We start from the raw sequence: 20203 nt of genomic DNA on the forward strand, positions 1-20203 counted from the left end.
TTCAGACCCTCGGCCGGATAGCTTGTTTGCCCTGCAGCTATTTCCCTGCGTCTGCCGGTGCCCTGGTGAGCGAATAATTTTAATCTCCCAGTGCCAGCAGAACTCCACAACGCAGCCGACTGCGCCTCGTTGATCCTTAACGCTTCAAGGCCAGTCTTCAAGCGTAAGTAATCTCCGACAAGCCTCTTCTACGCTGGGTCCCTCCTCCACCGTCCAATTTCCTATCCTATCCTATCCTGCAGGTCTTGTCATGCACATACTCCTTTATACACTTTTAATTTCCTCGTTAACGCTCCCTTATTCAGTTTGCGCCATAGTTACTTCGTCCATAGTCGCCATCACTGACAGCGGCGCTTTGCTCTGCTGCTATAATTAGAATCCCCATTTTACGCTCGACCAGCAAGCGCGGGACGAAACGCTTGAAACTGCATATTTTGCAGCACCCACTGGTTATTGGTCACCACATTACTGACCCCCTTTCTCGAATCCTGTCGCTGATTCGGAGGTTTCCCTTAATTTCTATTCTACCATCGAAAAAGAACGTTACCCTGTGAACCATACCGAGGTGGTTCACGATCAATAGCCGCGCTCTCACCTACCGCCGATTGTGAGTTCTTGTAGGTGTGTGTGTCAACAGACCCATTGTCCGCATCGCTCCCTCTGTGTCTACTATCCCTCTTGTGACTCTTGTATCTGCGTCCTGGTATAGACCTCTAGCACAGCCTCCACTGTATAGCACCAGCCCGGATCGTGCTTGCACGCAAGGAGTTCGCCAGTGCCCCTCCAAGTCGCATGCTCCCTTCGTTGTTGTTCCTCTGGCTCATCCCTTTATTTGGTGAAGATCATCTCTCGTCTGCTTGTTGACAACAGGCACTCTTCTTCTGTCCGAGTTATAGTAGAGTCGCGGGTGGACGATCGCAATGCCAAACTAGGGTGTAAATGTTTCGAAATTTGCCCTAGCGATCACAGCCGAATTCTCTTGCCCCATTTCGAATCTGTGACACAATCGTTCTCAGCACTGGATCTTCCCCGACGAGATCCATGACCACAACTATGACTTCTACGGCATCGCCACCTCCGCCGCAGCAGGATGACTCTGCGTCCAATCTAGCGGTCTTACCTCCCATCGTCACGGATGCCACTGTCAAGCGACCCATTCGTCAGCGATCATCTTCATATGCGAAAGACCGCCTTTCCACGCACTCCAACGTTTCCCTAGCCTCTCAAAACCGGTCGCGCCCCGGTTCGCATGTTTTCCCCGTCTTCCATTCCAGCTTGCCGTATGCTCTAGTACGAGATTTCGCATACCCATCAATCCATCCCCTACACTACGGTCCATTGCCACCACGTGCGTCTGGGGTGTCAACCCCAGTGAGTGAGCAGCGACGTCTGTCCGATCCTCCGGCTCCGTGGGATAGCTCGCGGGGACAGTGGTCAACTGGGCCATGGAGCACCGACCACAGCTACGGGCACCAACAACTCCCCGCTATGTCGTTCGGTGACGGCCCACCATACAGCGAGGATGAAGATCTCCATAGTCCGGTATTTTCTGCACCTCGCCACCGGAAGAACAAGTCCACGGGCACAGATCTAAATGGTGGGCGAAAGAGAAGCCCTAGTCGCCCAGGGGCCACAGGTTATTTGGGAGATACTGATCGTGGGATGTATGTCAGTACCAACGCGGACGGAAGCGAGACATACTATGTGAATGACGAGGATGAAATAGATGACGGCCCTGGCGGCGAGTATGTCACCTACCCGGTAAATGAGAGCCGATACTCATATGCGGGGACATATGGGAACTATGCAAGCTATGGCCCTGACGTGGAATATGAATCGGAGGATGGGTGTGCTGATGATCGGTATAATGGCGACTTCCAATTTGCTGTAGGATGTCCGGATGAAGAAATGCACGGAAAGGCGGTTGCACTTTTCGATTTCACTAGGGAACACGAAAACGAACTTCCCCTGACAGAGGGCCAGGTAATATTCGTTTCTTATAGGCATGGCCAAGGTTGGCTTGTTGCGGAGGACCCGCGGACTGGGGAAAGTGGCTTGGTGCCCGAAGAATTCGTTCGTCTACTTCGCGATATAGAAGGGGGTCTGACATCGTTGAATGGTGATCCGGAATTCTTGGACGACACTCACCCTAACCACGATTCGACCGAAATCCACCAGGCGATGGCACCCGCTCAGGATGACCACCCGAGCTATGTCGCTAATGGCGAGAAGAAGGATGACAACGAGCAAGGGGTTGATACGGTGAAGCAAATTACGGAGAAAACACAGCAGGACGGACAGCATGTCGCCGTTCCGATGAAGACGTGATATGTCCATTTTTGTGGGGGTACGCAGGAACTCATAATAAGACCTGTCATGCAGAGTGGTAGGGCCAACTCATCGCCCTATTTTCTGAATCTGTACCGGGCGAGTGTCTTGTGCGCTTGCTTGAGCATCTCGAGACGGTCGAGCAACGGCACGAAAACCCAACAATTTCTTTGCTTTCTCGGTTCCCAGGCTGGAACTTTCAATTCTATATGATGACAGCGGACAGACCCGCTGAGTCGGTTATATGGTAGGGGTGGAGTGTGCATGCATGATATGATCGCTGTCTTGCTAGAAGACATTGCTGGCGTCGAGTGCTGGCAATGTAGCGTCACATCAGGCTCTAGGTTTTTGTGGTTTGTAAATATGTTTATGCTTTGTATTTTTCAGCGTCGGCGTCGCATAATGCATTAGATTTGACACATCGTCTGATTATGTTTCAGGACGGGAATGAGAATCCAGTATAGTATATGTGGAAGAACTAATGATGCTTCATATTGTTACTAATCTATACTTTCATTCTCCCATGTTCCTCCCTCTCAACTGAGCAGATTCCAGCAATTGGAGGTCACTAGGATGAAGAAGTGGCACTGTATGTGAGAGCTTCATATAATATGTTTCATACCCTAACCACCCAAGTATACAATCATACACATATATCACCAACCAAGCCCTACAAGCAAAGGTCATACACACACATGCACATTATTAAGGGAGCCCCTCAATGAACAAGTACTATAGATACAGAAAGAAAGACAAGAAAAGGTATATACACATTCCCCAAACACCATCACAATTCACCCACCAGAACCCCGAACAACAGACCCTCCATCCAACTCAGCAACAACCGTCCTCTGGCCCTCCAACTCCGACACCATACCAGCCCGCTTCTCACCCCCAACCCCAACCAACCCCCCTGCACTATTAACCCCGTCCATCTCATGCAGCGCCGCCGCCCCCTGCGCATCCATCTCCTGCCTCATACTCCCTTCAAGCATCGGCACATCCTTCCCCCCATCCTCCCCCATAACCGGCTTATCGGCCGCCGAAACAGGTCCCTGGACATCCGGACCCTCCTGTACAACATCTCCGTCTTTCTTCCGCCTTCGAAAGAAAAGAAACAAGGCAATAACTCCCAGGAGGAATACCGCGCCAACCACACCGCCGACTATCCCTCCTATCTGGGACCCCGAGAGTCCTTGTGTTGATTGTGTGGCTGGTGCTGTCGCTGACGTGGTTGGCGATGAGGTCGATGGTGTTGTAGTTGTGGAAGTGGAGTTTGATGTCGATGTTGGAGAAGTAGAAGATGTAGATGCGGAGGACGTCGTCGAGGTCCCGTTTGTCATGTTGTCGTATGCCACGCAACATTGGATGGAGCTTATCCCCGGACACGGCCAGGAGGGCTATTGTCATCATTAGTATCCTTGTTCGCTAAGTATACACGGTAGGCAGATGGAGTATTGCAGGTAGAGAGAAAGAGAGAGAGAGAGAGAAGGGGAGATATACAGCCGATCCGGCGAAGTAAGTCCCTCCATCGCAGGTTTGGTTATTGGTGTCTCGACAGTAACCCGTTCCTTCGGGGACTGTGCAGCGACGTTGGAGACAGCACTATGTTTGTCATTTGTATTAGTTTGTTGGATGTTTACTTTTTAGTGGGGGATGTTTTGGGTGGGAAGTGATTCTGTGAATTTTGGGGGGAAGGACATACCTCGTCACCTTTGTTATCGGTGCATTGGTTTGTGTAGACGAGTCCTTTGCCTGGGGTGGATTAGCTTTTGGCACATTCTGGAGGAGTATCGAGGTTTCTAAGGGGAAGGAGAGGAGGATATACAGTTAGATGAGCCGCGACATTCTCCTTGTCCTACGCCTCCCCAACAGGAAGCGTAGGTTTGTCGGGGGAGAAGAGCGTGATAGACCCCGTTCGGGAAAAGGGTGTCGATGTACATATTGTGGGGATTAGGACTATATGGAGTCGAGTTTTGTATAGATGCGAGAAACAGAGAGAAAAGAAGGACTCGAGGAAAGCCCCTTAACACACGCAGATAGAGTTCTTCATATATGGATGGAAAGTTGACATGACACGAGAGACGGTGCAACCCAAACACACCCACGCACACTTTAATCTGCTCGTAAAACTCCCCATAGAGTACCAGACAATAGTAGCCTCAGCCTAAACCCTTCAGGAACAAAAGTGAACTATGACTCGCAAGATACGACCCTTAAAAAATGTTAATATTAGGGTTAGTGGTCTCGGCCACACCAACAATTGGCTAGACCCAGGGACTGTATCCATGACCGCCAGACGAAGAGCGCTGATCGACAGAGATCCCAATCGCATTCCCCACCGTGTTGGCTGGTCGCTCAGACTCATGGGGGGATTAGCGTGTGCTGATCATTGAGGGTGGGCAGGTTGAATACGAGGATTGTCGGGACGGGTTGACTGTCATTTCATCCCTTGACTGGTCGTCAATGGCGGAGAGGAAATTAGGGGCAGGGAATATTTCCCGATGGATTGATGGAAATTTTGCATTTTTACGGAAAGCTTTTAATCTGTTACACTTTTCTTCCTTCCCCTTTCGCCTCATACAGCCCATGTTGAAGTTGCCTTGCGGGAAAGAGTCCGTGGTTGGGCTGAGATAGAACGCCATCTAACGGCCTGGAAACATTACTTCGTCGTGTAGGAGTTTTGTAAGGGGATAACCTTCGATCGGCCAGAGTCCTGATAACAAAAAGATCATATTTTCCCGAGCCTCAGACACCATGCAAAGAATAAAAGAGCTATCGTGACCATCCGGATATACAGAATCTGAAAACATGAGATCGGAGAGGAATGGTCTGGCATCGTCTGCTACCAATGATTCGTTGCTTGAAATGAGAATGAAGAACAGTGAAATCGCAATAATATTGCAAATATTGCTCAGCACAAAAAAAAAATTTAACTGGAAAAACACACAGAAGTAGATTAACCCAGCAAGTCATCCAATCCGGAGCTGTTGGTCTTGGCACCTTGCTGGGAGGCTTGAGAAGATGACGGGGATGCAAGGCTGGGCGTTGCAGGTGCCCCCCAGATGCCCGCACTCGCCTTCTCTTTGGCCATGCTTGCCAGGTTAGGGCCTTTGTTTGCATTTGCATTCGACTTCTGCAGTCCTGCGCTGGCACTGGCGCTCGACCACAGAGATCCGAAGACGTCGCCGTTCGAGGACTTCGATGCGGCAGGTTTAGCTGCTGCAGGCGAACTCGACGTGGCAGATGTAAAAGATGAGGTGGATGCCATGCCTGGCCGGTGGTTAGACACTCCCGCCTGAGGCTGCATGACGGAAACAGAGGTGAAGTAATTCGGAGTTGCGGCCTGGAATCCTGTTGGCTTCGGCTGCGCCGGCTTCTGCTGCTGTGGCTGCACCATAGAGCTCTGTGACAGTGTTGGGGATGCCACTGTACTCGACGTAGGAGTCGGAGTCATCGATGTAAATCCAACGAGACCGTTCAAATTGGTTCCTTGCGTAGCGGACACCGGCTTCGGCGCAGCGAACTGGGTGCTTGAGGTGGTGCTCACAGTGTTCGCGGGTGGGGGAATAGAGAATTGGTTCGATGCCGCTGGTGCGGGTGCGGGAGTTGCAGACTGGAAGTCATCGAAGTCATCGTCATCGATGGGTTTGGAATCGAGCACATCTAAACCGTTATTGCCCGCTGGCTTCTTGCCGGCGCTGGTAGAGACGGTTGTGACCACCTCTTCTTCTCCAAAGTCAAAAAGATCCGGTTCGGGTGCTTTGGGTTTTGGCGGCTCCGGCTGCTTTGTCGCTCGAGCACGAGGCGGGCTTGCTGCACGTCGTACCGACGGACTGGCATCTGCTTCATCATACTCATCGTATTCTTCAAATCGGTTGCCTCGGCGCCCGGTATCCTGGAAGTCGCTTGTGTTGCCACCGAACCCACCTCCATCACCGTAGACACCTCCGCTGTACCCGCCAAAGGACATGCTGTCACTTCCAAAGCCCCCGTACCTTGAGTTTGACATTCCTCCTCCCACATGCGACCCACCCTCAAAGCCACCGAACTTATTGCGATTAGTTCTGGCCTTCTTTCTTTCTGCACGAATCTGATCTACATCGCCGAGAAGCTTCACCAACTCCGACGATCGGTTGCGCACATTGATACCCTGATCCTTCCCGTTCTGATCGATGTAGTGGAACTGGCGGAGCATTCGGAGAAGGGACATATGAGACCGCGCATCGTCAACAACTCGTTCCGATCCGTTTTTGACTAAGAATTCCAAAAGTTGAAGCCCCTGCACGTTCAAGAATCATCAAATCAGACATATCCTCTGCAACGCTAACTGGTCCAATAAGCCCTACCTTATAAATCTGTCGCCACTCCTCTGCAGTCTTGTCTGTAAAGCGTCTGTAGATCATCGGCATGATTTCATTGAGTAGTTGGCTGCTCTCCCCAGTATATTGGTTAGCAACCGGCTAACTGGATGAACGGACAAGTTAATGACTGACTAGCTGTGAGTTCCGTTGGCAATTTCTTGCATCAGTGTGGTTGAGGCACCCCAAGGCTCATTGTTTGTAGCTTCTCGGACCTACTGATCATAAGCGACTGCAGTCGAAAGCCATTCCGCATGCATGTATGTATAGTTCTATAGAGGATCGGCGGAGAACGGAGCTTGGGAATGGTGTCACATACCTTAGCCTCCATCTCAGTATAATTCATGACAGCTATGACCGTCAGTATATTTTGCTGCAGTGTCAGATCGCGCGGCATTGGGAGGCAGGTATATCAATTAAGTCGGGGGCATGATGCGGGACTTACCATTCTGGACCTTGCGGACTCCCGCCTTGAGGTCATACAAGGTCAGGTTGCTGACTTGCTCCTTGAGATTGGACAGATCCATGACGCGATCAGCACGGGTACAATGTTGCGCACTATTTATCGGATCAAGAAATTAGAGAGACAAGAGTAGCGAATTCGTAGAGGGTTGGATGATGCGGGAGTCGAGGAATCAATCCACTTGGCAACGCCGTTGGGCTCCAAGCCAACCGCCAGATCACGTGGCAGCCCCTGAGCTCCAGGACAAAGGAGACGTCGACATCATAGTATGTGTTACAGCTTAATTAACGGATGGACTCCTGCCACTAGAGATGTATTTACTGGCTATTCTATTACAATCAAAACATACATATCGCCATGTACTAAACACTACTCAAATACATACATAAAATCGTCTGCATAATCATCATAACAGGGGTAACGTGTAGGAATGTAGAGGGTAAGTCATTTCAGGAAAGTCAGGGCATAACGACAAGAAACAACGGGTTATCATGGAAGGAACATAACACAGAGAGAATAGGCTCGAATCATGCATGTTGTGTCTCTATATACGTCATGCCGAATATGCCTTTTCTTTTTCAAGCGTGACATATCATCAATAGGAAAAGGGGATATCATAGGTAAAAACCAGAAGAGTAGGGAGAAAGGAAGAAAGAAGAAAAAAGAGAGAGAGAAGAGCAAGTGGAGAATAAAAAGGAAACGGAAAAGAAAGTCACATCCCACACGAGGATCATTCGTTATAAAATTTCCTCATGATCAAATGCAGGAAAAGGTTGACATTGACTCGTAATTGACCTTCGAAGAAGTCCAGGAACTGCATGTTGTTGAACTGAGCTTGCAGCAAGTCATCCAATGGCACCTGTGCGTTCGCTCCAGGGACCATCATTGGGCCACTGCTGCCATCAATAGTGAACACACCGACTTCGTTGCTAGAAATAGTCAGGTCGACCCGGTCCCACTGACGTTCTGTATAGCCCTTCCAGTGAACTAAGACACCCTTGTCTGCCAGGTTACGAGCGGAATACTTATAGGAGCCGAACTTGAACACCTTTCCTGATTTCTGAAGCTCGCGTTGATGATCCCATTGCTTCGTAAATGGCATGAGGAACCGTTTCTTCCCCTTTTTGTTTTGCAATGTCACCATTGCCTGCTCAATGTAGTCATTGTATGTCTTGAACTGTTGCTCTAACCAGGCGGCTTGATCGTTGAGGCGGGCCAGTGTTGAACGGGAACTTTCCAATTCTCTCTCTCGCTGAATTCTGCGGCGGTGTTTGGTTCGGATATCGATGGCAATGGCATTTAACAAATCCTGGTACTGATTGTCTCGACGGATCTTCCCAGTTTGTTCAAGCTGAAGGATGTTTTCGAGTGCAGTCCGCTTCAGCTCCGAATAGGTCATGGACGCGATATCCACCACTGTATGTGCCTCAGAGTACGCGCTTCTTCTCGTGTTGTTCGCACTCAGCTCGTCCCGGACCAATGTCATCCACTTTTCTTCATCCTCCTCAGTCGGGGGCTTGACCATAATCTCCATCAGGTTAGCGCCTGACTGAACCCGTATGATATAGAGGATGCATCGTTTTGTTTCCATAAACAATGCCTTCACATCAGCCTCCGGATCTACAATCAACACATTAGTACTAGCCCCGAGACGATTGGCGGACGGAATTCCCTACCTTCAACCTGCGCAAGCTTAGGGTTCAGTGTGAGGCTGATCTCTGAGGTGTTCACACTCATCAATTCATTTTCGTTGGATTTGACGTTTCCGAGATCGCGGATAACCTCCTTTAGAATGTCATCGGGGTTAGGGCAAATATAATGTATTTCCGATGCCACAAGTTGATGAATAGAGAAGATATCGGATAACTTGATGTATAATGTCGGTTTCGTTTTAGCATAGAGATCGTTGAATTCATCAATATCAAAATAAGCTTCAGCGTCCTGTACGGAGATCACTGCCAAAAAGTTAGCTTTCATGGCGTCGAATAGAGAGGTCGTTTACTAACTGTCGCCCCAAATGTGGCCAAGGCGTTGAATCGAGTCACCAATGTAGCTATTCAACGGCTGAAGATAAACATTTTCGGTGCCGAAAAGTCTCCCTGAGGCCACCTGAGCAATCACTTTCGCGATCTCGGAGAGGTTTCGCTTTTGCTCCTGCGTCAGGCCACGATCAACAACTCCATGCTTTTCGGGCTCAATAAGCGCCGGCTGAAAGTAATTCTTCCACACCCAATGCCCAGTCGTCTGAAGGATGAAGCCCGGATCATCTCCAGCAAATCGGGAAAGGAGGCTTTCGTACATCTCCTTCGCGATATACCGAAGTCCAAAAGGCATACGGTATAGAAGTTCCTCAAACGCGGTGAAGAACTGATCGGCAATGTCGCGCAGATCCTGCAAATGTTGGATAAAAGTTGCTCTTGTCTCAGGGTCCCTGATTGCATCTTCACGCGGGATGTCCAAGGGCCGACGACTCCGTTTGCCAGTACGGAGTTCTTCGTTGTTGATGGCCGAGCGATAGATCTGTATAGGATCACTTTCCAGGTCCAATTCCGGGTTGTCAATAATGTTCTCTTTCACAACAGTACCCAATACATCGCGCATGAACTTTCTATCACGTGGAGACTTTATGTAGGATGCGAAGAGCTTAGTCCAGAAAGAATTGCAGCGTAGATAATCGTGGAGGGAGTCAAAACTCTCAATTTCCTCACGTGCAGAGCGAGCCAGCAACTTAATTAGGTAGTACTCCTCGCGCCTCTTTTGAGAATACCCAAAGAGACCCATCATCAAGTGTCGAGTCCTTTCATACTCCTTTTCTGATGTATTGAGCTCACGCAGCCTTCGGAAAAGTTTGGCAAGGTACTGAGACTGCGTCTGGAGAAGGAAGAACAAGACTTGATACTGCTCAAGCTTCCTCCTCGACGTTTTGTTCAAGGCTTTCAAATCGAAGGGGTCCTTTGACGCGATTTCTCTGTTTGGCAACAGACTTCCAACATGACCACCGAAGTGCTTCTGGTGCTTGACGACCTCATCGAGTGTAATTTTGTTTTTCACCAAGAGAGCAATCTTGATGTCAAGCTGGCTGATATATTGTTCCGCCAACTCATTCTGACGAACCTGCTGAACTACCAGCTTCCTCATCCGCTCGAATTCAATCTCTTCGTCGAAATCGAATTCGCTATCGTTCAGCAGATGTACAAAGCCTTTGACTGTTCCTACGGGTGGATTTTTCCCACTTGTGAGACTTTTGTATGCCTGGCCTTGAATCCTACCTCGCACAAAGCTTTGAGCCTTGATAACCTTTTCCATGTTCTCCCGGTAGTATCGACGCTTCTCCTCAAATTTTGATCGTATGATGTGCCCTCGTATATGTGACTGGAGATCTGTAATGACATCTTCTTCGGCAGCGAGATCGGCCAATGATTGTCCGACTTCTACTCGAACAAGCATGGCTCTTATGTGCGCCTGTAGCTGACTGACTTCATCATCGCAGTCATCGAGTTGCTCTAGTATGCCACCAACCTCAATCCTCAGAACTGCAGCTCGGGCGAGGGCCTGCAGGTCGATGATCGTAAGTTCCTCTGCCTGCAGTGCTTCAGCATCAGCTTCAAGGCGCCTTCTCACAAGAGAGCCCCTAGCCATCGACTGCAATTCAAGGATTGAGGCTTCCTCATCCCTCAGTGCCTTCTGTTGAGAGGCTAAGAAGGACCGGGTAGCTCTCCCTCGGAGTATACTTTGGAGACTAATAAGCAACTCTACATGCTCCATCAAGTCCTTGCGCAGACAATCAAGCCTTTCTCTTGCGGCATTGCCACGAGCCATTGCCTGCAACGTGATAAATCGATCTTCGGCCTTTCCGAGAGCTTCTGCAAGTATTGTCTGCTGCTTTCTGACTGCCAAGGCTCTCGCCCCTGATTGGATAGCTATAATTGAAGGGGCCTGTTGGTCAAGCAAGTCTCTCATCTGAGATAAAGAATTTCGGGCCAGAGAGCCTCGAATGGCTGCCTGCAGCAATTCCACATTTCCTTGAACGCTGTCCATATCCGCATATTGAGCATTCATCTGCCGTCGTGTGAAAAAGCCTCGAATCAGGGACTGGAGGTCTCTGATGGCATCTTCAGCAGATTTTGTCTCTTCGCATTGCTTTGAAAGCTTGTTACGTAGTAGGCCACCTCGGATGATGCTCTGCAATAACCGAACTTGGTCTTCCGCATCCCTGATATCGTCATAAAGAGCGCCTACAGTCTTGCGTTGCAAGGCACCACGGATGGCAGCCTGTAATAACCGAACGTGATCCTCCGCATCTCTAGTGTCGTAGTAGAGAGCGCTAACAGACTTGCGTTGCAAGGCTCCTCTTATGGCAGCTTGTATTTCTTTAATCCCTGATTCTTCCTTTCGCATTTGGCTTTGAAGATATTGCACTTGGGCCCTCGCCTTGGAGGCTCTTATAAGTGTCTGCAACTCTAGTATACCGGGCTCCTGAGCCTGATAACTTTCCATGTCATCATTCTGGCGGCATCGTACAATGAAACCTCGACAGATTGCTTGAAGATTTATTGCAAACGCACGCATGTCTAGGCAATATTGAACGATTTGGCGGGCCCAATCTCCTCTAATCCTTGACTGCAAATCGATAAGGAAAGGCTCGAAGTCCCACAGGTTATTCATTAGATTTCCTAGCTTCAGTCGCAGCATAGCGCCTTTGACCTGAGCCTGGAAGTCGGCAATCGAGGCTTCATTTTCATGCAGCTCTCGCTCAATTCGATCCTCCTCGGACTCGGGCTCGGGCTCCGGTTCTGGTTCTGGATCGGCCCCAAAATTCGCGGCCATGCCGCTAAAGCTAGGCATGCTGACTCCTGCCTTGTCAAGGCCTTTCTGCGTCTTTTCAAGCTCATGATGCTCGAACTCCAACTGACCAACGAGGTTGCCCATCCTGAAGTCAACAAGACCCTTTTTGAACAACAGCCAGGATAGTGCGTGGACGCAGTGAATGACTTTGGGGATATTCTTCTTTTCGTATAGATCAATCAGCTCAAATCTGAACAGCTCCGGTAGTTCCACTTCGTCTAGGAATCGGAAGAATAGTGCTATATTATCTGAATGCCGATACTGCAACTTGGGGTGCCTGAAAATTCGTAGCATGCGATTCGGATACATTGCTTGAACCACTTCTGCAAGCGTTACGCCATCTCGCAGGGCTTCTTCCAGTTGAACAATCGGCGGTATTTGCTTGTGAATGACTTCTTCAATCCACTCTTTAGCTTCTCCTATATGACATAGGTATTCATAGGCCTGCAAGAATTGCCGTTGTTTATCCATCCAGTTACCGGCAGCCCATGATGATGCATTTTTCCTTCGATTAATATTCGCGCTGCCCGAGCCGGCCACTGAATCAGTACGCTTCAGCCGCCGTCGGCCCACCAGGCCCACTACGGAAGGGCTGTCTAAGGCAAACTCCTCCGTTTCGCCTGACTGTGCAAATTTGGATAATGTGCGCAGATGCCCAGTCGACGACTTTTGGAAGGTCTCTAGCTCAGGCGTAGACAATGTCGTGGTCAATGGAGGCGGCTGTGGTGTGGATAAGCTATGAGAATGCTGTGTTTTGCTTGGAGACCTTGTTTGAGGCGAAACAGCAAGAGGACTGAAATCCTGTGGCGACTTGGGAGATGGAGGTGCATACACATCATGCGACTCAATCTCCTTCAGCGGTTCAATTTCTCCATGATAACCATTGCGGCGCTCAGGGGTTTGGGGGCGGTTCTCTTTCCAGAATTGGGGATTGTATATCGTTCTGCTTCTCGAATGGCCGTAGGCGACTTGCTTAACTGCGGATGGAGAAGCGTTTGGTGCTTGGGAGAGCGGTCGTAGCGAGCGGCGGACGTTCTCGTATGTTGTCCCGGCGTTCGACCAACGGCTATCGGCCTTGAATCTGTCGGCACTCATGGTGTTCACTTCACTCTTTCCACGTTTATGGCCAAAGCTGGGTGTGGAGCCCATGGATCCCGTGGAGGACACTGTACTTGTGCGACTGGGAGCTAGCGAATCGGTCGATATAGAGTATATAGACGAATTTGTGGATGCGGTTGAGCCATGGCGAAGCGGACTCGATGTTTGGGTGGGAAAATCCGTCTGGGTACGTCGGATGGGGGCTGAGTGGCTTGACATCACTAATGCCGCTTCGTACTGAAGAATGCAAGACTCAAAGAAAATAAGGCAGTCTCGGCTTCAATTGGCCGCATACCTGCCTCTCAACCGAAGCAGCAATATGGCCGAGTGATCAACTGTTGAGTTAAATTGGAAGGAATGCCAATTCAAGGGAGAAACAGCATGGTCCTATGGAAACGGGAAGAATTGGGAAGCGGAACCGGGTTGATATAGAAACGGAATGGATTTCTTTGCGTTCCTGATAGTACCTGAATTGGAAGGCAATCGGGAGAAAAGAAAAAAGAAAGTGAAGTACATCCAAGAAACGTGGGACAAGACTTGCAGATATGATTAACCCAGCAAAGCTTACGACTTCCCACTGGATTTATTTTTTGTCGTAAGGTCAATAATTGAACTGACGATTGATGGTGGTGGTGATGGAGAAGCGGGGAGGGAGGGAAAGTAGATCAAGTGGAAAGTTGCTTCCCAGCCCCAGCGACGAAAAAACAAATCTCCCGATCGGGTATGGTTAGCGCTCCAGGGTGATACGCCACAATTCCCTATCTGGTGACGTCGATCATACCAGCCACTGATCGACTCACGTGTCACCGCCTGGCCCTTCAGGTACAAAAAAAGAAATCAAATCAAAGGAATAATTTGCAAGTGAGCACAAATATAACTCGAACGTATGTTTTGCTTAATCCTTATAGATCAAGGACACTCAATTGAATATAGGTCAAGATCTACTTTGAAGGTTATATACACATGTGAGTCTATCATCGAGCCACGCTTCCTGCCAACCCATCACTGACCCACCGTCGGCACTTTTCTTCACCATGCAGGACGACGAACGTGGACAGGACTTATCACCCGACATATCAGATTGTAACTCAATCTGGGCTCCGTTATAATTAGAACTGTGCGGAGTAGAGCTGGGGAGTACTTGATAGGACTCAAACTTGCACATAATATATATATGTATATTAATCATAGTTCGTTCAGCTTGGATACCCGTCCTCCACCATATCTAGACGACGCAGACTGGATAGAAGTAAACATATGCTGCAGGCACGAGCTGTCGTGATACCTACAACAACCTTTGGGGTCAAAGGGGTTGTGGGCAACTTAGCATGGCTTGGTACAACAAGCCCAAGGTGCCCCGTAAGGTTGCTTGCTATGCCACCAGGAGGGGCTTCCATGGTACCCTGACGAGGACTTGATTGTCTTAACCAATCACACTCCGGATCAAACCACGAATTGGTCCAGGAATTTACGACACTCAGGTGACTTAGAGATTTCTATGCAGTCGAACCTTACGAAGTGGTGAGTTAATCATCCTCCACTTAGGTAAGACTGACTGAATCACAGCGGTTCCACTAACTAACTCGCTGCCGATTAGATTGCCGGCCAGTCCCCGATATTTATTCCCAACGGTAAAACAACATACCACTATCCATCTACATTTCACCTGCCGTTCTGAACTTGCTAGTCAACAGATAGCTAAAATAATGACCGACAAAGAGCCTTACTTTGTCTATAAACTTGTGCCGTCCACGGCGCCTGTTCGAGAACCGCTCCCGGAGCAACTGCCCGTCAGTGCACTTGACCAACAGTCGGGTTTCATTCACCTCTCCACCGCATTTCAGGTGCCGAACACGCTGAAGTTATTCTTCAAAGATGAGCCCCTTGTTTATGTTCTCAGGATTCCGTACGACTCTGTAGCCGAGAATCTCAAATGGGAAAATCCCGAGGGTACCGTGTGCGGGCCGAGACCGACAGAGGGCTTGTTCCCGGTAAGTCCAACCCGCAACGATTGCCAGTTCTGGTGCTTTCTTGCAATTATATCTGGTACACAATGTTTGTTGACTCCAGCCACAGCATCTGTACAATGGTCTTAAATTGGGGAAGGACGAGGTGGAGAGCATCGCCATTTGGACCAAGGATGATGATGGATGGGATCATGCTCTCTCACAAGCGACGCCATGGCTTGTGTATTAAGGGGGTAATTTAAGCTACTGCTTGTTACGTTACAGAAAGAAATATACTTCTCCTTGTTTCATTTGACTCTCAAGGCAATAGGAATGCGACGCGTAATATACATCATACATACTGAAAACATATATTAACCAATACGTAGTGAGGCATGAAGCTCACTTTTATCTAGCTGACCGCCGTGGTTTCCTTCGTCTTGGCTTAGTCACCTAGGGGGTAACAGTGCAATATCTGACCATCTGTACAAATTAGTGAGCAGATGCGCTTACCATAACTAGCCAATTTTCAAATGAAGTCGACTATACATACAGTAAAGAGAAGCGTCCGAACTCGCTAGGAAAACGAAACTGGTTGCAACTTCGCTTGGCTGGCCAGGGCGACCAATAGAAGATCCAGCGCCAAAGTCTTCCATTTCTTCTGGCGCTCTTGTGTCCACCTGGATAGGCGTATAGACGGGGCCAGGCCTATGGGGTAAATGTGAGGCCCTCCTTTCTTCAAAAAGTATAAATGGGAATAGCAATGCACAACTTACGCTACAGCATTGACCCGAATACCCTTTGGCATCAGCTGCTTTGCCAGTGACCTTGTAAATCCAACAATAGCACCTTTCGTCGCTGCGTAGTCGACCATACCACTTGTGCCTCTGAATGTCACAGTGGAGGTGGTATTTATAATGCTGAGGGTGGTTTGTGAGTCCAACACGATCCATATTACAAAAGCTGCGTGTACTTACGAATCTCCTCGTGATAGATGCGGTAAGGCGAATTTTGACAGGGCGAACATCTGGATAATGTTGGTTTGAAATACATGTTCAACTTGGTCAAGATCAATCTGTGCCAGATCCTTGCACATATACTGCTTCGAAGCATTATTGACAAGAACATTCAGTTTCTTGAACCTGCCATATGAAAGTTAGAATACACTGTATTGTGGTAGAGGCGGTGGTCCTTAGACTCGTATCTTATATGGATCCCCTTGGATAGGAGAGACATACTTTTTCATATGCTCCTCAACAGCCTGACGACATGTCTCTCGATTAGACAAATCCCCTGGAAACAGAAGGCATGTTCTGTTCTCGGCCTCGACCAGTTTCTTCGTCTCCTCGGCGTCTTCCTGCTCTTCAGGCAGATACGAGATAGTGACATCCGCCCCTTCTCTCGCCATTAGTGCAGCAACTGAACGTCCAATTCCGGAGCTAAGCTGTCATCAGCATTCTCATGTGTGTATCCTGAGACAGACCAGTTCATACTCTCCACCGGTAATAAGGACTTTCTTGTCCTTCAGTTTACCCGAACCCACGTACTCAACGAAAGTTCCACTTGACTCTAGCTTAGTGGCTTCACTTGATGGTTTCATTTGTTTTTCAAGCCTTGAATGTTTAGCATCATGTGTATCTTTTGCCCGGGACGCAGGAACTGCTCTATGCAACTAACCCTGGCTTCTGTTGAGCCTGTGGCTCCTGCGGTGCTTGAAAAGTCCCTTCCTTGCCAATTGCAGACGCCATGGTAGCTTCGGGTGATGCTATCTTGTATATTCGTAATGTGATAATTATTTCTCATGAGTTATAATCCAGTGTAGGGTTATCAGGAAGAATTGTATTGTATGAAAGTGTCACACATATTTATATATAACAGTGGTTTTGATTGCGGTCATACTGGCGTCATGATGTTGCAATAACCATGTTGTATGGAGATCTGGAAACGGACCCAAATGGAAATAAGCTATTAAAGAAAGAGCTCATTGTTCCACCGGGAAGAAGCATATCGGGTTCCCAGGGTTCAAGATGTGTGTAACGAACTTGCTTCAATCCTTCAATGTGAAATAAAATTAAACTGGTTTCGTCACCTAGGGCTAGGGGTACGTGGTGAATCACTTGTTGTTTATTTGAAAAGATGGAGAGGGTTTATGACCGCATCGAGGATTCAACAATGATTGCGCAGCGGAGCGTAAGCGAAGCAAGCATTACAATCCATGATAAGAGCTCTAAAAGGGACGTGGTACATCATTCTACCAGAAAAGGGTAAATGGAGGGGTTAAATCAAAGACTGTGGCACTTGAATTGGGCATATTGGAAGCTGAATATTAGCGTCAAGTACTACTGTACTAGAGAACCAGCTCGATTCTTATCTATCTATTTGAATGCAGCTAGTAATGATGAAAAGGTCTGGGTTCTTTAGACTCCGATTCATGCGACACACGATCTATACCCCTCTGGGACGATGGCAAGAAAATTCTGTGATTAGTACAGCTTACCTCAGCAGATCTAATGCCACCCCTCCTCTCACCGCCTTGAAAGAGATTTCGTTTAACAGCCAATAAGTATAATGGTTAAGGGGTTAGGTGGATCAGCTAAGCCTGTTCCGGAATTTTCTGAAAGAATCGTTAGCTTGTGCGGCAAAGATACAAAAGCCAATTTTTTGCTCCTCCAGTTTTTCTTCTTTTTTTCTTCTTTCTTTCCTTTGGGAAAGGAAGACTTTCTCCATCAACAGAACGTTTGTCACGATCTGTTGATTATCTTTTATCTCTATTTGATCTCTACGTGTTATCATTCAAACCGTAGAGTCTTATTTCTTTCAAAATGCCTATCTCCAACGGTGATGCACTTGGCCGCGCCATGAAGGCTGAGATCGAGGACCACACCAAGGCCCTCGAAGTTCTGGAGAAGGATTATACCACCAGAGATGGTCTTGATGTTGACACCTTGCTCGATTCGGACAAGCACGGAGCATTGACTTACAATGACTTCCTGATCTTGCCTGGTTACATCGGTAAGGACGATTTCTGAACCGTCCATAACTTGCAGTTATTCATGTCTATGACAGGCTTCCCTGCGTCAGATGTCACTTTGGACACCCCAGTCACCAAGCGTGTCTCCCTGAAGGCCCCTCTCCTCTCCTCTCCTATGGATACCGTCACCGAACACAACATGGCGATCCACATGGCTCTTCTGGGTGGTCTTGGTATAATTCACCACAACTGCTCTCCCGAGGACCAGGCGGAGATGGTGAGGAAGGTGAAGCGTTATGAGAACGGCTTCATCTTGGACCCCGTTGTTCTTTCTCCTAAGGCTACTGTCGGAGAAGCCAAGGAGCTGAAGAGCAAGTGGGGATTTGGTGGCTTCCCTGTAACTGGTAAGCATCCATTTCTTTTTCGTGTTCACCCACCCTCGAATATTTCCTGTGATGATTTTCATCTTTCTTCATTATAACTTTCGTTCCACTGGAGCGACGAGAGTTGCGTTGTAGAGAAACAGATTTATCTGATACTCATATTTTCCCGAGTCCTCGTCACGAAACTTGCGTGAAAATAGCACTGTCTAACCTGGTTGTGCCTACAGAAAGTGGAAACCTTCGGTCTAAACTCGTTGGAATCGTCACCTCCCGGGACATTCAGTTTCACCCCAACCTCGAGGACCCAGTCACTGCCATCATGTCCACTGACCTTGTCACCGCCCCTGCCGGTACCACTCTGGCCGAGGCCAACGAGGTCCTCCGTTCCTCGAAGAAGGGAAAGCTGCCTATCGTGGACAATGATGGTAACCTGGTCTCTTTGCTGTCTCGCAGCGATTTGACGAAGAACCTTCACTACCCTCTTGCGTCTAAGCTTCCTCACTCCAAGCAACTGATCTGCGCTGCTGCTATCGGTACCCGTGAAGAAGATAAGCGCAGACTTCAACTGCTTGCTGATGCTGGCCTTGACATTGTTGTTCTGGATAGCAGCCAGGGCAACAGTATGTACCAGATCGAGATGATCAAGTACATCAAGAAGACTCACCCTGAGATTGATGTCATTGCTGGTAACGTTGTGACCCGGGAGCAAGCCGCTCCTCTGATTGCAGCTGGTGCCGATGGCCTGAGAATTGGCATGGGCAGCGGTAGTGCTTGTATCACTCAGGAAGTCATGGCCGTCGGTCGTCCTCAGGCTATCTCCGTCCGCAGCGTTTCTTCTTTCGCTGCTCGCTTCGGTGTTCCCACCATCGCTGATGGAGGTGTTCAGAATGTCGGCCACATCGTCAAGGGTCTTGCCATGGGCGCCTCCACTGTCATGATGGGTGGTCTCCTTGCCGGTACCACTGAGTCTCCCGGCGAGTACTTCGTCAGCAACGAGGGCCAGCTTGTCAAGGCCTACCGTGGTATGGGCAGTATCGCTGCCATGGAGGACAAGAAGGCTGGCGCCGGCTCTAAGGACAGCAAGGCTAGCAACGCCGGTACTGCTCGTTACTTCTCTGAGAAGGACCGTGTCCTTGTTGCTCAGGGTGTTTCGGGCTCTGTCCTTGACCGTGGCTCTGTCACCAAGTTCGTTCCTTACCTTGTTGCCGGTGTGCAGCACTCTCTGCAGGATATCGGCGTGCAGAGTCTCGACGCCCTCCATGAGGGTGTTAACAACGGTACCGTCCGCTTCGAGATGAGAAGCGCCAGTGCCATGGCCGAGGGTAACGTCCACGGTCTGCACAGCTTCGATAAGAAGCTTTACTCTTAAATCGTGAAAACACACGATTCATATTCTCATTATGAGCTATTTTGATACTCAGGGTGTATTTGCATGATGACGCATGGTTTGCACGAAACAAAATAAATGGAAAAAAGTATGGGTATGAGGTTCCGGAGTTCGATGCGTGGATATTGCTTTCTTGTTGTTCAAGATTATTACATTCACCAATTCATTTCATAATGGAGTCGTTTGTACTCCATGTCGAGGAAACATTCTACACTATAATGCTTCAAATTAACCCGTGGGTTTAGTAGTTAGCCCCAGTGTTCGTAGTACGTAGTTGGAGGACTAGAGTCGATCTCGGAGACCGGCGATCGTCTAAGCCTGAAGCGGTCGTGTTACGGGCGGGGTAAGCCCGACGGCAATGCATTAGTTAGCCTAGGTTAGCATTACTACTCCCTAGTGACCAGTTAGGTACTAATACTAG

At 48.8% G+C, this 20203-nt stretch overlaps 5 protein-coding genes across 5 annotated transcripts; 2 read left to right on the forward strand and 3 right to left on the reverse strand.

Moving 5' to 3' along the window:
* Nucleotides 1-1041: 1041 nt before the first annotated feature.
* On the forward strand, nucleotides 1042-3744 carry AO090120000219 (adaptor protein NBP2; the record flags this gene model as incomplete). Its single annotated transcript, XM_023237650.1, has 2 exons — nucleotides 1042-2262; nucleotides 3073-3744. The coding sequence occupies 2 exons, from the start codon at nucleotides 1042-1044 to the stop codon at nucleotides 3742-3744; spliced, it is 1893 nt and encodes a 630-aa protein (XP_023092460.1).
* A 1543-nt stretch (nucleotides 3745-5287) lies between these two features.
* On the reverse strand, nucleotides 5288-7216 carry AO090120000220 (uncharacterized protein; the record flags this gene model as incomplete). Its single annotated transcript, XM_023237651.1, has 5 exons — nucleotides 5288-6610; nucleotides 6678-6759; nucleotides 6909-6961; nucleotides 7009-7040; nucleotides 7135-7216. The coding sequence occupies 5 exons, from the start codon at nucleotides 7214-7216 to the stop codon at nucleotides 5288-5290; spliced, it is 1572 nt and encodes a 523-aa protein (XP_023092461.1).
* Nucleotides 7217-7882: 666 nt separating this feature from the next.
* On the reverse strand, nucleotides 7883-13314 carry AO090120000221 (putative Ras GTPase activating protein; the record flags this gene model as incomplete). The annotated part of the gene is made up of 3 exons (XM_023237652.1): nucleotides 7883-8772; nucleotides 8829-9107; nucleotides 9159-13314. The coding sequence occupies 3 exons, from the start codon at nucleotides 13312-13314 to the stop codon at nucleotides 7883-7885; spliced, it is 5325 nt and encodes a 1774-aa protein (XP_023092462.1).
* A 2172-nt stretch (nucleotides 13315-15486) lies between these two features.
* AO090120000223 (oxidoreductase, short-chain dehydrogenase/reductase family) lies at nucleotides 15487-16789 on the reverse strand (the record flags this gene model as incomplete). Its single annotated transcript, XM_023237654.1, has 7 exons — nucleotides 15487-15524; nucleotides 15595-15749; nucleotides 15818-15928; nucleotides 16019-16183; nucleotides 16280-16480; nucleotides 16535-16627; nucleotides 16719-16789. The coding sequence occupies 7 exons, from the start codon at nucleotides 16787-16789 to the stop codon at nucleotides 15487-15489; spliced, it is 834 nt and encodes a 277-aa protein (XP_023092463.1).
* A 1074-nt stretch (nucleotides 16790-17863) lies between these two features.
* AO090120000224 (putative IMP dehydrogenase) lies at nucleotides 17864-19764 on the forward strand (the record flags this gene model as incomplete). Its single annotated transcript, XM_001823913.3, has 3 exons — nucleotides 17864-18053; nucleotides 18108-18416; nucleotides 18623-19764. The coding sequence occupies 3 exons, from the start codon at nucleotides 17864-17866 to the stop codon at nucleotides 19762-19764; spliced, it is 1641 nt and encodes a 546-aa protein (XP_001823965.1).
* Between the last annotated feature and the right edge of the window lie 439 nt (nucleotides 19765-20203).

Source organism: Aspergillus oryzae, chromosome 5, assembly GCF_000184455.2.
Source record: "Aspergillus oryzae RIB40 DNA, chromosome 5".
Taxonomy (NCBI): domain Eukaryota; kingdom Fungi; phylum Ascomycota; class Eurotiomycetes; order Eurotiales; family Aspergillaceae; genus Aspergillus; species Aspergillus oryzae.